This window comes from Manis javanica, chromosome 16 (genome assembly GCF_040802235.1).
Source record: "Manis javanica isolate MJ-LG chromosome 16, MJ_LKY, whole genome shotgun sequence".
Classification (NCBI taxonomy): Eukaryota; Metazoa; Chordata; class Mammalia; order Pholidota; family Manidae; genus Manis; species Manis javanica.
Genome location: NC_133171.1, coordinates 54,019,086 through 54,035,469, shown reverse-complemented (window position 1 = coordinate 54,035,469; position 16,384 = coordinate 54,019,086). Strand labels below are relative to the sequence as shown.

The following is a 16,384-nucleotide window of genomic DNA, read 5'->3' as shown; positions in this document are numbered from 1 at the left end:
TTAAAATGAGTATACTGTTAGAAATGATATTACAAATCTATGGATTAAGATGATAAGAATCCAAGACAAAAAAAGCCCTAATTTCAATCCATTTTGGGTGCATTTTTAGTGTATATCACAAGGTAACAATACTATTATAAATAAAACCATAGATCATATTGTTCCTGGAGAATGTGATATATCTCAATGATGAACCAAAGGGCAGAACCAGTAGGATTAAAAACTATCTGGTTATTATCAAATAACACAAGTAACTTAATCAGAACTCTTAAGAATTTGGTTTGTAACTATAACATCAGAGCTCTGATTTCAAGAGTGGTGTCCTTGAAAATAACTATCTCCAACAGGTTTCACATGCCTAGAGATATACTGTGCCAGGTGTGCCTCTAAATTCCCCATGAACCAAACAAAAAGCACTGTGCAGGCACTTATCTGTTCTAGCAGCTATATATAATAAATCTTGTTATTATTCATACAGACCTGTTTATTTAAGGTCAAATCATATATCCTATGTAAATTATGACTTATACCCTTATGAAGAAAGTGACTGCAAAAATCCTTAGCAAAATATTAGCATATCAATATGAAACTAGAAATAAATTATGCAAAGAAAATGAAAAATCCCACAAACACATGGAGGCTTCACAACATGCTCCAAAATAACCAATGGATCAATGACCAAATAAAAACAGAGATCAAGCAATATATGGAGACAAATGACAATAATAATTCAACACTGCAAAATCTGTGGGACACAGCCAAGACTGTGCTAAGAGGAAAGTATATTGCAATACAGGCCTACCTCAAGAAAGAAGAACAATCCCATATAAGCAATTTAAACTCACAATTAATGAAACTAGAAAAAGAACAACAAATGAGACCCAAAGTCAGTAAAAGGCGGGACATAATAAATTTTAGAGCAGAAATAAATAAAATTGAGAAGAATAAAACAATAGAAAGAATCAATGAAAGCCAAGAGCTGGTTCTTCAAGAAAATAAACAAAATAGATAAACCCCTAGCCAAACTTATCAAGAAAGAAAGAGAGTCTACACACATCAACAGAATCAGAAACGAGAAAGGAAAAATCACAACAGACACCACAGAAATACAAAGAATTATTAGAGAATACTATGAAAAACTGTATGCCAACAAACTAGATAAACTAGAAGAAATGGAAAACTTACTAGAAAAATACAACCTTCCAAGGCTGACCAAGGAAGAAACAGAAAATCTGAACAGACCAATTACCAGCAATGAAATTGAACTGGTAATCAAAAACCTACTTAAGGACAAAATTCCTGGACCAGATGGCTTCAATGCTGAATTTTATCAAACATTTAGTGAAGACCTAATACCCATTATCCTTAAAGTTTTCCAAAAAATAGAAGAGCGGGGAATACTTCCAAACTCATTCTATGAGGCCAGCATCACTCTAATACCAAAACCAGGCAAAGACACCACAAAAAAAGAAAATTACAGACCAATATCACTGATGAACATAAATGCAAAAATACTCAACAAAATATTAGCAAACCGAATTCGAATATACATCAAAAAGATCATCCATCATGATCAAGTTGGATTTGTGCCAGGGATGCAAGAATGGTACAGCATTTGAAAATCCATCAACATCATCTACCACATAAACAAAAAGAAGGACAAAAACTACACAATCATCTTCATAGATGCTGAAAAAGCATCTGACAAAATTCAACATCCATTCATGATAAAAACTCTCAACAAAACGCATATAGAGGGCAAGTACCTCAACATAATAAAGGCCAACCCACAGCCAAACCCACAGCCAACATTATACTTAACAGCAAGAAGCTGAAAGCTTTTCCTTTAAGATCAGGAACAAGACAAGGACGCCCACTCTCCCCACTTCCATTCAACATAATACTGGACGTCCTAGCCATGGCAATCAGACAACACAAAGAAATAAAAGGCATCCAGATTGGCAAGGAAGAACTTAAACTGTCCCTATTTGCAGATGAGATGATATTGTACATTAAAAAACCCTAAAGAATCCACTCCAAAACTACTAGATCTAATATCTGAATGCAGCAAAGTTGCAGGATACAAAATTAATACACAGAAATCTGTGGCATTCCTATAAACTAACAATGAACTAGCAGAGAGAGAAATCAGGAAAACAATTCCATTCACAACTGCATCAGAAAGAATAAAATACCTAGGAATAAACCTAACCAAGGAAGTGAAAGACCTATACTCTGAAAACTACAAGACACTCATGAGAGAAATTAAAAAAGATACCAGTAAATGAAAACACATCCCGTGCTCATGGATAGGAAGAATTAATATTGTCAAAATGGCTATCCTGCCTAAAGCAATCTATAGATTCAATGCAATTCCTATCAAAATACCAAAAGCATTCTTCAACAAATAAGAGAAAATTGTCCTAAAATTCACATGGAAACACAAAAGACCTCAAATAGTCAAAGCAATCCTGAGAAGGAAGAATAAAGCAAGGGGAATTACGCTCCTCAACTTCAAGCTCTACTACAAAGCCCCAGTAATCAAGACAATTTGGTACTGGCACAAGAACAGACCCATAGACCAATGGAACAGACTAGAGAGCCCAGATATAAACCCAGGCATATATGGTCAATTAATATGTGATAAAGGAGCCATGGACATACAATGGGGATATGACAGCCTCTTCAACAGCTGAATGTTGGCAAAACTGGATAGGTACATGCAAGAGAATGAAACTGGATTATTGTTTAACCCCATACACAAAAGTAAACTCGAAATGGATTAAAGACTTGAATGTAAGTCATGAAACCATAAAACTCTTTGAAGACAACAAAGGTGAACATCTCCTGAATATAAGCATGAGCAACTTCTTCCTGAACCCATTTCCTCGAGAAAGGGAAACAAAAGCAAAAATGAACTCATGGGACTACATCAAACTAAAAAGTTTTTGTACGGCAAAGGACATCATCAACAAAACAAAAAGGCATCCTACAGTATGGGAGAATATATTTGTAAATGACATATCCAACAAGGAGTTAACATCCAAAATATATAAAGAACTTACACACCTCAGCACCCAAATAACCTGATTAACAAATAGGCAGAGGATATGAAGAGACGGTTCTCCAAAGAAGAAATTCAGATGGCCAATAGACACATGAAAAGATGCTTCACATCACTAATCATCAGGGAAATGCAAATTAAAACCACAATGAGGTATCACCTCACACCAGTAAGGAGAGCCAGCATCTAAAAGACTAACAACAACAAATGTTGGCAAGGATGCGGAGAAAGGGGAACCCTCCTACACTGCTGGTGGGAATGTTAGCTAGTTCAACCATTGTGGAAAGCAATATGGGGATTCCTCAAAAAACTAAAAAAATGGAAATATCATTTGACTTGGGAATCCCACTCCTTGGAATTTACCCAAAGAATACAACTTCTCAGAATCAAAAAGACATATGAACCCCTATGTTCATCGCAACACTGTTTACAATAGCCAAGATATGGAAGCAACCTAAGTGTCCATCTGTAGATGAATGGATAAAGAAGATTTGGTACATATATACAATGGAATACTATTCAGCCATAAGAAAGAAACAAATCCTGCCATTTGCAACAACATGGATGGAGCTGGAGGACATTATGCTCAGTGAAATAAGCCAGGCGGAGAAAGACAAATGCCAAAAGATTTCCCTCATTTATGGAGTATAACAATGAGGCAAAATTGAAGGAACAAAATGGCAGCAGACTCAGAGACTCCAAGAATGAACTAGTGGTTACCAAAGGTGAGGGGTATGGGAGGGCGGGTGGGGAGGGAAGGAGAAGGGGACTGAGGGGTATTATGTTTAGTACACATGGTGTGGGGGATCACGGGGAGAACAGTGTATCACAGAAAAGGGACAGAGTGGATCTCTGGCAACTTGCTGCACTGATGGACAGTGATTGCATCGGGGTATGGGTGGGGACTTGATAATATGGGTAAATGTAGTAACCACATTGTTTTTTCATGTGAAACCTTCATAAGAATGTGTATCAATCATACCTTAATAAAAAATTTTTTTTAAAAAAGAGGCAGAGTAGATACAACAGAATATAGGATCAGTGAACAGTAATATCTATAACTTAAAGAAACAACACACAGAAAGAAAGAAACCAAAACATAGGGAAAGAAAAACCTAGGAAAGAGCATTTAGAATACACAGGACTGAGTTAAACGATATAATATATGCGTAATTAGAATCCTAAAAGGAAAAGGGGCAGGGAATGAGGTAGAAGCAGCAATTGAGAAGGTAACAGCCAGGAAATTCCTAAAACTGATGAAAGATAAAAACCCCAAGATTCAAGTTCTGTGCATTCCAGGCAGAACAAACACAAAGAAAACCACACCAATATAGATCACAGTAAGACTGGTGAAACCAAAGACAAAAGAAGAGGAATCTTAAAAGCAGCCCCAAGAAAAAAGGGGCAAAAAAAAGATTTACAGCTGACTTTTCAATAAAAATGATGGGAGTCAGAACACAGCAAACTGATATCTTTAAAATATTAATAGAAAATAACAGCCAATGTATAATTCCATACTTGCAGTGTGGAATTCCATACCTGCACTTCAAAAATCAAAGCAAAATAAAGATGTTTTCTAGGCAAACAAATGAGGGAGATTATCAGCAAATCGGCACTAAAAAAAAAATACTAAAGAGAGTTCTTCAGATATGAAGAAAATGAACCCAGAGGGAAACATGAAATTGAAGAAAGTAATGAAGAGCAACAGAAAAGGTAAATATGTGAGTATAATATGAATGGACATTGACTCAGAAAAATAAAAATGTAATGTCTTAAAAAAAAATGAGCATGTCAAATCCAGCAACATGTAAAAATAGTAATACAATAAGACCAAGAGGATTCTACTCCAGGAATGCAAGGTTAATTTAATATTCAAAATTCAATGCATGTAATTCCCCATATTAAAAGAATATGGGAGAAAAACAATGTGATCATTTCAAAATGCAGAAAAAGCATTTGACAAAATTCAACTCCCACTCACAATAAAAACTCTCAACCAAATAAGAACGTAAGGATACTTCCCCAACCTAAAAAGAACACCTTAGAAAGCCTACCGTTAACATCACAACAATGAAATAGTTGAGTGCTTTCCCCAGTAAATCAGGAAAAACACAAACCTATTCCTACCACTTAAATTCAACACTGCACCTAAAGAAAGAAAAAGTATATAGATTGGAAAGGAAGAGGTAAAATTCTCTATTTGAATATGACACGATTGTTTACATAGAAAACCTTAAGGAATCTTTAAAAAGCTACTATAATATATGAAAATCAGCAAGTCACAGATTTAAGGTCAATATACAAAGTTCAGTTTTATTTCTATATGCAAGCAGCAAACTGAAAAATGAAAATTTAAATATCTACTTAACACTAGCATCAAAAAAACCCCAAAATACTAGGAATAGATGAACAGAAGACATGTAAGACCTGCACACTAAAAACTACAAAACACTGCTAAGAAAAATTAAAAACCTAACAAAATAGAAGAATATACCATATCCATGCACCAGGAGATTCAATATTGTTAAAATGTCAATTCTTTCCCAACTTGACCTACAGATTCAATATAATTACAATCATAATTCCTTCTGTAATCAGGCTCTTCTGTAGAATTGACAAAGCTCAGTCTAATATTTATATGGAAATTCAAAGAACCTAAAATATCCAAAGCAATCTTGAGGAAAAAAAAGAACAAAGTTGAGAACTTACACTATATGACTTCAGAACTTACCACACATCTATAGTAATTGAGACAGTGAGATACCACCATAGGGAAAGACAAATAGATTAATGACCAGAGAGCCCAGAAATAGAGACACACTTATACAGTATTTGATTTTCAACTAAAGTCACCAAACCATCTAACCAAGAAAAGAAAATCTTTCCAACAGATGGTACTAAAATAAGCGGATATTCGAAAGAAAAAAACTAAATCTCAACCCCTACCTCTTAACACACACACTTATTAATTCAAGATGAATCACAGAACTAAATGTAACAACTAAATATATAAAACTTCACAAGAAAACATAGGAGAATATCTTTATGACTTTGAGGCAGGCATAGATTTCTTAGAGGTCACAGAATGCAATTAACTATACAAGAAAAAATGCAAAGTTAAACTTAATCAAAATTTGAAACTTCTACTCATCTAAGGACATTGTTAAGAAATGAACAGGAAAGCCACAGAATGGGAGAAACTATGTGCAAAACATACATGGCAAAAGACCAATATTTAGGATATATATAGAGAACTAATACAACTCAATGGCCAAAAAATTCCAACACTTCACAAAGGAATATACACAAACGGCCAAAAGCACATTGAAAAATGTTCATCATTAATCATCAGGAAACTGCAAATTAAAACAACGGTGAGATACCAGTAAGCATCTAAGAGCTAAAGTGAGAAGACAGACAACACAAATGTTAGCAAAAATGTAAGGCAATTGGAGCTCTCATACACTGTTGGCAATATTATAGAAAAAGGTCTAACAGTTTCTTATAAAACTAAATATATACCCATCTGTGTTTATGCCCCAGCAATTCCACTCCAAAATATATATCAAAGAACTGAAAAGAAACATTCACAGGAAAGATCTGTATACACATCTATAGAAACTTATTCAAAATAGCCAAAAAAAACCCCAGATGTTTATCAATAGAATGTATAAACAGAGGTAGTCAGAGAACAAAATGGTACTCAGCAATACAAAAGAACAAACTATTGATACAAAGTAACATGGATGAAATCTGAAAACATCAGGCTGACTGAAAATGCCTTAGTCAAATGAGTACTTACTATATGAATCTATTTACATGTTCCATTTGTATAGAATAGGGAAGATTAACCTACGGTAGAAACAAAATCACAACAGTGATTGCCTGGGGCTGAAGGAGCATCTCTGGGAATGAAAACATTTCTGGGAAAATGGTAATGTTTTATGCCTTGACAGGGGTTTAAGTTTGCACAGGTGTGAGCATTTGTCGAAACTGATTGACTGGGTACCCTTAAGATTGTACATGTTATTGCATGCAAATTTTACATTCCCTTAAAAAATAAATACTGAACTCTAGTTTGTTATACAAGCAGAAATAATCAGGAGCCTGCAATATACTTTTGAAGCAAAAAATTAAGATGAGTTAATGAATGGATAGGAATAGATAAGACGGATATGTGACAAAACAGTAAATGATAATTACAGAATCTAGATAGCAAATATACAGGTATTCCTGTACAATTTTTTCAACTTTTCTGTACTACTGAATATCTTCATCATAAAATGTCAGGAAAAAATTTTTAACTATGAGTTACTACATGGATAGTTCATACTATAACTGCTACCACTACCATAAACTAAGTGATTACTATGTGTGAAGCCCTATGGTGGGTACTCATGTATGTTTACCTAATCTCCAGAGCAAACCTGTAAGGCAAGTAGTATTTATCCCCATTTTCCACATGGCGGAACTGATACACAGACTAAGGAACTTGTTCCAGCCTCATACAGCTACTAAATGATAATGGCACGATTCTAAACCCAGGTCTAACTCCATAAGGGGTGCTCTTTCCATTATATCACACTGCTTTAACAATGAACTCTAAGAATTTGGCACAATTTTTTATACTACTGTAAGTCTGGGGAGAGGAAATCCCAGGGCAAAACACCTCTAAAAAACGCATCAGTCAAAGGGAGAAATAAAGTTTAAAACCCATTTATTGCTTACAAACTGCAGTACAGTGCGGTCTCTCCCTCCCCTGCTCTGGAAGAAGCCAGCCAGCAAGCAAGCCAGCCCCCCCCCTTAAACTCTCAGGTTCAGACACGCCCTCGGTTGCCCAGGTAATTACCCATTGACATGGAGATTAACTTCTCTCCACCCCTGAGGATATGCAAATGCACTAAAACCAGGTGAGATACTCTGGAAATGTTACAATTTTACCCACAACTACCATGGAGTTTTGTGTTATTAACTAGTACTAGAAATAAGTGGATTAATAGCAAGGGCTTTAGAAATCAATGACAGTCATTCCATTGTAAAGGAATAGGCTATAACATAGGTGCTGCTATTCTTGTCTCCTTTCACTTATATTATGTGTCTTACGATTCTAGCCATGAATGCCAACACCATAACCCAATTTTCTCAAACAAAATTCTTTACCTCATTTCTCGTTCTTCATGTTGAGCAATAAGGTTGCTATAAAAATTCTCCAGTGTCACTTTGGTCATTGTCACCCTTTCCTTTGTGTGATTACTCATGGAGGAGCAAGGTGTTGAGCCCGTCATTGCCATGGCTGCTAGAAACAAACAAAGGAAGAGGTACTAGTCTTGAAGTTAGAATCCTCCAATTATGTGCTCTCCTACCCTACTGGTAGGAATGTAAATCGGTACAAGTGTTCTGGAGGACAAACAATATATAACAAAAGATAGACAAACAGGATACTTGGGGAATACAGATATATATTAATGTTCTATAACCTAGAATTACCATCCATAAGTAAAAAGCTTAGAAAAATTGTTGCAAAAACTCTAAAGGGGATATGCACAAAGATGTGCATTACAGAGGATATTTATTATGCCATCATTTGCGTTGTGGGAAGTTGGAGCAAACTCAGGAAAGAAAAAAAAAGAAAATGCTATGATTGCATACAAAGAAATACCATGCAGCAGGTAGAAGCAAATCTACCTGCACCTATAAGCAACATGAGTGTATCTTTAAAACATAGTGATGTATCTTGAAAAAGGAAGAGAAAAAGATCACAGTATTATATGCATAATTAGAATTATACAATATAGACACAGTACAATTCTTTGCCATTTATGAATACACCATTTAGGACTTCCCATGATTCATACACAAGGAGGTTCAATGCAGCCTTGCAAATGACAAAAGAAACTAGAAATAACTTGAATATCTAACAACAGGACTGATTAAACTATGAAAAAAATTCTGTAATTAAATTATATACAGACAATTAAAATATGCAGAAACACTTAGTGTCAGAGGAAATGTCTCCAATCTTAAGTGAAAAGAGATTACAAAACAGAATGTGCATCATGAGCTCAATTTTGTTTATGTTTACCGTATATGCACAGAATTTTTAGAATTCCATATATACCAAAATGTTACTTTCTAAATTTTCTTAAATGAGCATGTACTACTACCATTAAGTTACCAATAACTTAAAAACCTACAATTTTTACAATTTAAAAAGTCTATGAATAAAATACTCATTTATAGATACATATGTGTTCTGACATGCCTTACAGTATTTGATAAATGTTGTCTATTTGAATTTACAAGTTAAAACAAAGATCTATGATGGAAACAGTATTAAAAAGAAAAAACCTAAATCATAATTTTAGTCCCTTAAAAACAAGGGACCCTAACTTCCTAGTTTTACATATAAGAAAACCCATACCAACAAAGTTCAAACAGCTTACAGAACATTATTTACTAAATTTACATCTCATTTTCACCCAGATGTTTGTGCCAACCTACACTATCAAACTTGGCCAGATTGTTCACCAACCCTGACTTGCTCCAGCACTGGCAATAATGCTCAATATTTTCTCCTTATCATGCCTTCCTCCCACATAACCTACCTCTTTTCACCCCAACATAAAGCTGAGTAAAAATCAGGAGAGGCCATGAGCCATTTTCAAACATAGTGTATTTCATGAAAAGTCTTCCTAAGGTTTTCACTTAATGCTTTGCAGTTTTTTGTTTTGTAGATTAACCTATAGCTTTTTAAGGAATGTGCAAACACTTGCTAATACTAAGAAAAAAGGCTTAATATTAAGCACTTTTATTAAAAGAACTCAGGGAAAAAGCACATAAAAATAATCCTTTCAGAGCAAAGAAATTCAAAATCAAATCCTTTCTTCAAACATTTTGATTCATGACGTGCCAAAATGATCAGAATCATAAATTCAAGACATTGAACTCAGCTCTACCTTACTATAAAATGTTATTTTTCATGGGGAAATTTCTGCTAATACCAAGGCAAACTCAAATGTTTTCAGGCTATCAGAATTGTTAAAAAAAACCTCTGGTTTATGAAGTTTGGGTGTGGTTCCTTATTTGTTAGTCTGTACCCACCCCACTCCACCCACAATGGAAACCACATGCACTCTTAAGTTTGGTGAAGAAATTTTAAAACCAGATTTAAAAACAAGTCTGTCCTCCTCCCTTATCTGAACATTTCTGGAGAACCTGTGTGTGTCTGTGTGTGTGTCTGTGCATGTGTGTGTGTAGTTACATTTTAACAACTGAAATTATTTCAACATAAAAATACAACTAGTGTTTAAGCCTAAAACAAACAGTGCCTTCCACATAATAAGCCCTTAATAAATGTACAATGAGTAATTTATGATTTTTCAATTGTCAACAAAGCTAAAGAACAATTATATTTACGTTGATAAGTATGTAAAACGGGGGGGAATAAGTTTTGGCTTATTTAAGTCGCTGGCATGACTTTCTAAACTTTTAAAAGATAACAGGAAATTAAGTGCAACCAAAAGATGTTCCTGTAGTTGGCCAACAAATTTTGTAGCAGAATGGTTTTCGACCTTCACAGTCTCTAATGTAATGGCAAAGACTGCACACCACTCTTTCCCTAGACCTTTCTTCAAAACCTCATCCTCCTCTTCTGCCTCCCAAAAGAGTTAGCCTAATTCTAAAACCTTTCATCAGGAGATACAATTACTGTGGCCCTAGAGCAATTTATCCGTTTACCGGGTCAACTAAACACCTTTTGTAAGACAGGGCTTTCCCTCCTGATTTTGGTAATGCAAGCCTTCCCATCCTAGCCTGAGGCCATTAGAAGCCCCTGCCCTCTTTGTTTTATTCTCCAACTCTGCATTTAGAGAATAAATACGTTAAGTGAGAAATTCTTAAAAGTTTAAAAAACTTAGCAAAATAATGTGATCCTCATAAGTCAGAATTAGATACTGCAAGCATAAAGGGGGATCAGCTGAAAACCTATTATTCAATCTAGTTATGCCTCATTGACTGACTTTACAGTGACTGTTATCTCTATCAATACCCCTTTTCTCACCCACTGTTTAATTCCTCTAATATCCAATGTCTTTCATTTGGACAAATAAACACTGGGGTTAAGACTATTCATTAAGAGTCACATACTAATTTTTCCTGCTTAACTGGATCTCCTAATCTCTCCCACAGGAAAGCAAGCACCCACCCTATCTTATACGACTTTTAATATCCTTCCCCCAACTCATGCATCATGCACAATGCTATGCATTTGGGAAGTATACATAAAAGATCTACTTTTATATATAAAAGATCTACTAGGAAAACACTGGTTTTTTAGTCCACTACTAGGAGGTGAGAATATGGATGTGTGATGGGAATATAGGGTTAGAAGCAGAATGGTTTTCTATAAAGTTGGAGGATAGATTTCCCACACTTAAGGAGGAAGCCGATATGTAGTGTTTGGAGTGGAGAGTGGCGCCTGTTATTGTGGCAGTTATTTTATTTTACTTATTTGAGGTGGTAGTAGTTTTATGTTTAGGGAAACCCCATCTATCACCTGGCTAATTCTAATTCAGAGCCAAGGTGCGCTAAAGGGAACTGGAAGCACAAGGTCTGTGCATTTCAAAAAGAACTAGTTTCTCTGCGTGTCTTTTAGTCGGTTCAAAGTTGCAACCGGGAAAACCCTACTGGCCATTCAGCACACCTTCCGACACAGACTTTCCTCTAAGTCTTTATCGACTTTCCTTTTCTACTCTAATAGCCTTCACTAAATGTCCTTGTGATTTAAGAGTATCGGAAGCCCAAGACACTAAGACAAACAATGAGGAAGGAGGCAGAGTCAAAGGTACCACGCCCCAAGGTGGGCTTTCGACATCTTTCCTCACATAACAGCTCTCAGGTTCTTAGACCCAAGGAAAGAAAGAAAAGAAGGTGGAAACTGTAAAGGCCGAGATACGGAGGGGAAGGTGCGGTGGCAGCGAGCAAAGCTGGCAGCATGGAAAGGAGAAGAGAGCCCGGCTCGCAGCGCCAACAGCACGCGAAGGAAGAGAACGGACGCGGCGGGGAGCCTGGAATGGGAAAATATGAACAGGACCAACTGGGACGCTGCGGAAGCCGGGCGGAGGGGGCCGGTCTGGAGGCTGAAAAGGGCGGCCGAGAAGCCAAGAGGTAGTGCGGGAACGAGGCAGCCAGGCGGAACGAGAGAGCCGCACAGAGTCGTGGGAGGAGGAGATGAAGGAAAAAACCTGAAAAGGACTGAAAACAGCCGCAGCAACACACTCACCAGAGCCTCGGGGAAGGCTGGGGGCGGCGGACAGCCGCAGACGCCGGCCCCGCCAGCGGTCTCGACGTACAGACGGGCGAAGCCCGAGCGGCAGCAGCCAGAGGACCAGAAGGGAGGAGCCGCTAAGGGGCTCTGCAGGGGCCGAGGGCAGTTGCGGGAGAGGACAACAGGAAGCACCCCAACTGCCGGAAAAGACGGCAGCGCAGAAGGGCCAAGGTAGCCTGGTGCCCGCCGCGGGGCGAAGCTGGCACAGCAGCCAGGGACTGAGACTGCGCAAGCGTGACCTCCCGGCGCCGCGTCAGGGGATTTCAGGGCTGCGCGTGCGCGGCCCCGCCCCCGCCCCTCGCACACCCCTCCCCGCCCTGTCTGAGCTGGCGAGGCCCGGTTGAGGACGAAAGTGTGAAGCGTGGAGGCTACTCGGAGAGGTCCCCTTCTTTTTTGTTGTTTTGTTGGTTTTTTTTTTTTTACTTTTTATTTTGAACTAATTATAGACTCACAAGATTTGCAAAATTAGTACAATGTGGCCCCATATACTCATCACATAGCGAGTTTCCCCCAACATATTACATAACTACACTATCAAAACCAGGAAACTGACACTGGCACAATTAACTAGACCAATACAATTACACAGTTTGCAGACCTTACTCAGATATAACCAGTTTGTCATGCACTCATTCGCGTGTGTGTGCGTGTGTGTGTACACATGCTCCCACGTAACTAGCGCTGTGAAATTTTTCCTGTACAGTCCTCATCCCTCACTTTCCCTTCATTTTCAACCATTCTAGTGATAGGTCTGCTGGAACCCTCGACCCCACCTATGATTTCCTTGATTAACATGCCTAACCTTGGGATCCGATGAGCTCTCATGGATTTGGACATTGGACTACTGCCGGGAGTGTGTCCCAGTGTGCACAGAAGAACCTGATTTTCAAGGCTCCCCAAATACTTAGTCTGTATCCCCCTTTCGGGTAGGGGGCTCCCAAGTATTTGGACACTCACTCATTCCTTGAAAATGGAGCACAGTGCGTGTCAGGCTCCTCAAAGGTGAATAAGACTGGTCTCTGCCTGCTTTTCCGAGGGGCCGTCTAAGGAGCAAATGAAGTATGCGTGCAAGTCATTCATTAGGTGCTGTGATATTACGGGGCTTCATTCTTTTGTGTAACTATTTGTAAAACCATAGGCTCTGATTTGTGCTTCAAACTTTGGGTCCCAGGCTTTGTTTCATTAATGGTCTTAAAAACAGGCCTTCTTTGACTGCTTTCATTTTTTTTCTAGTCTTCACAGCCCAGATTCTTTTTGTCTACCCTCATACAAAAACCACTTCACCATTCATTCTCCCTGCCCAGAGGCCCAATTCTTCCCTAATGCCTTTTGTCAAAGTCCCACAGAACCATTAAGACTTAATAACTGGGCAAGATGTTTGCATAGTGCTTTTCGGTTTACAACCACATTTAATCTCTGTTGATCCTCACAACATTGGAAGGTCACATTGGATGAGGTTTTATACATAAAATAACTAATGCTCAGAGAAGCAAAATGACTTCCCTAAATTCTCACAGCTAGTAAGGCAAATAGCAAAGCAGGAAACCCCATTTTCTAACTGCAAATCCAATATTCTTTCTGCTTTCCCCCTTCATTCCCCTAAAGCCATTCTTAAACCTTATCTTCTCCTTGGAATCCTGCCACTTTCAGAAGAGGGATTTCATACTCAGCTCTCTGTAGTCCTACATTAATTTATCTGTACCACAACTGTAATAAATACTCAAGTTTTCCTCAAAATAGCCTGGCCAGAATATGCTGCTCTCCTTACATGGACCCACATAATGACATTTTACCATTTACCAATAAGTGTAGTGGACATTTTTCATTCTTTCTGACCTCCTCAGCTCTTGAATCCCTTTTATGTGTTTCCCACGTCTATCAAAACTGAAAATTCCAAATAGCCCCTCTTCTAGACTCCCTTGCAGCTAGGGAGTGGGCACTGTCAACCTGAAAATAAACAGCCATAGTGAGAGGGAAGTGAGTATTTATTTGGGGTCAAAGAATTGCAATTTGGGGAGCACAGATCTTCAAATGATGCTCTCACTTGTAATGCAAAAGCAAGAGGTCTTTATGAGAAGGTGGGGTGGGGGCAATTGCATGAGTTAAGAAGAGAAAAAAAAAGGTTTTTATGGGTTTTAATAAGCTAAGCTACTCTGGGTTATGCATTGATTTACTACTGACTCTATCTTCAGGAAGTACACAACCATCAGACCTGTGATTAGAATGTCCATTCTGCAGCTTACTTCTCAAACAATTGTTGTTTTGCCCAGTCAAGGTTTGGGCCCAGTTCAAACACAGGAAGGGAAGTCGGTTTCTCTCCAATGGCAATACATTCTCCATTTTAAAATAGCTCCAGTCATGTCAGTTTTTCACAGCACAAAACCTAAGTTCTTCTAATCACTTATACACACCCAAGACTCTGATTTGGAAACCAGGGTGATCTGACCCTATGCTCAGACTCAGCCTCATTTGCCTCACTTTAACTAATACTAGTGTTGTAAGATCCTACCTTTTTTCTTTTTTTGGTGTCATTAATCTACAGTTACATGAGGAACATTATGTTTACATCCTGCCTTTATTTTAGATATTGATATTTTGTTCATAATGGATTTTTGTGTATATCAATTTTTATTTTAAAAAATACTATCTTGATTACTGAGTTTTTGCCACCCTTATAAGTTTTTTTACCATGGCAAGTGTCTTGCTCACCTCACCCTACTCGAAACCCGGGAAAGATCACTCTGAATCCATTCTGGCAAGAGTGGTGTCTGCTCCATAGTTTCTAGAGACCTCCACAGAAATCTCGCTGGCCAGAACTGCATCATGTGGCCACCCTTGCAGGGAAAGCATGTATTCAGCTTTTTTATGCTCTGTAATGGAGGCAGGCAAGAAAGAAAGGGGTTGGGAATGGATATTGGGCTATCCAGCCAGTAATGTCTGTCATGGTAGTATATATTTCTTTGCTGTTCTCTTTTAATCTAATTTACTAATCTAAATGGAAAACTGACATATAGCAGTACCCTTATTAATTGACTTCTGGTTAATGGGAACACTAAACAAAGTCAATCCTTCATATTTTTATTCTATATTATCTCTTCTTTCATACAATTATAATTATAATATAACTCACCTAATCCAAGCTTCTCAGTTTTATAGCAGATTTCTCTAGAAACTCTGGTAAAATACACCCTTATAGTATACTAAGTTATTGTTCATCTCCATGGGACTTTAGTTACTTGGTTTGAATATTAGCATTTTTTCATCTTGTTCTTTTCCCAAGTTTCAGACCCTTTTCTCTAAATACTGCTTCAAATTGTTTGTACCAAAGGAGTCACTTGCTTCTCCTCCATTAGGCTGATCTGCGATTGCTTCACCAGTTGAGTTCAGCCTTTCAGTAGACAATCCTAGCAGAGAATGTCCCACCTATTGGGAGTAATGACATCAGTTGTCTCTGAATATTACTTCCGTAAGAGGATAGGAACTGTGCTTGTTACCTACTAGCCCAGTGCTTCTCAAACTTCAGTGGGCATACAAATCTCCTGGGATTCAGTAAAACTAAAGATTCTCATTCAGAAGGTCCTTGCAGGGCTGAGCTTCTGCATTTCAAACAAGCTCCCAGGTGATCCTAATGCTGCTGATACATGTACCACAACCCGGGTAGCAGGAAGCTGAACATGTATCTTCTAAATGAAAAATAAGAAGAGGAAAGTGCCCATGATCCAACAGTTCTAGGTCCCTACCAAGGCCAGGCTCAGGTGAGGCAAGTGGGGCCTCTAGGACACAACACTGAAGGAGGCTCTCAAGCTCAGGTGCAGCCTCTGCACTTGCATGACCTGAGCGTGAGCAGCATCTCCTTACGTGTGCGTCCAAGGCACCTCAGTAGCCCACCCTAGTCCCAACTCTGATCACTACCAAGTAAGATTTTGGTGAGTAGCCCCCGCACTACTTTCTAATACACATATAAACACATATGGGATCAAACTGTATGAAATTGT

General features: G+C 38.0%; 1 protein-coding gene across 4 annotated transcripts in view; it reads right to left on the bottom strand.

Annotated features, from left to right (window-relative positions):
* Positions 1-12,521, bottom strand: part of STK38 (serine/threonine kinase 38) — a 39,872-nt gene extending 27,351 nt beyond the window's left edge. For 3 of the 4 annotated variants that reach the window (XM_073224492.1, XM_073224496.1, XM_073224495.1), the window contains exons 1-2: positions 12,345-12,521; positions 8,225-8,357 (exon numbers count right to left, since the gene is read on the bottom strand). In XM_073224492.1, the coding sequence (XP_073080593.1) occupies positions 8,225-8,355 (131 nt within the window). In that variant the 5' untranslated portion in view covers positions 8,356-8,357; positions 12,345-12,521. Of the gene's footprint in view, positions 1-8,224; positions 8,361-12,344 lie in introns of all 4 variants that reach the window. The other variant, XM_073224493.1, reaches the window with a different exon arrangement.
* Between the last annotated feature and the right edge of the window lie 3,863 nt (positions 12,522-16,384).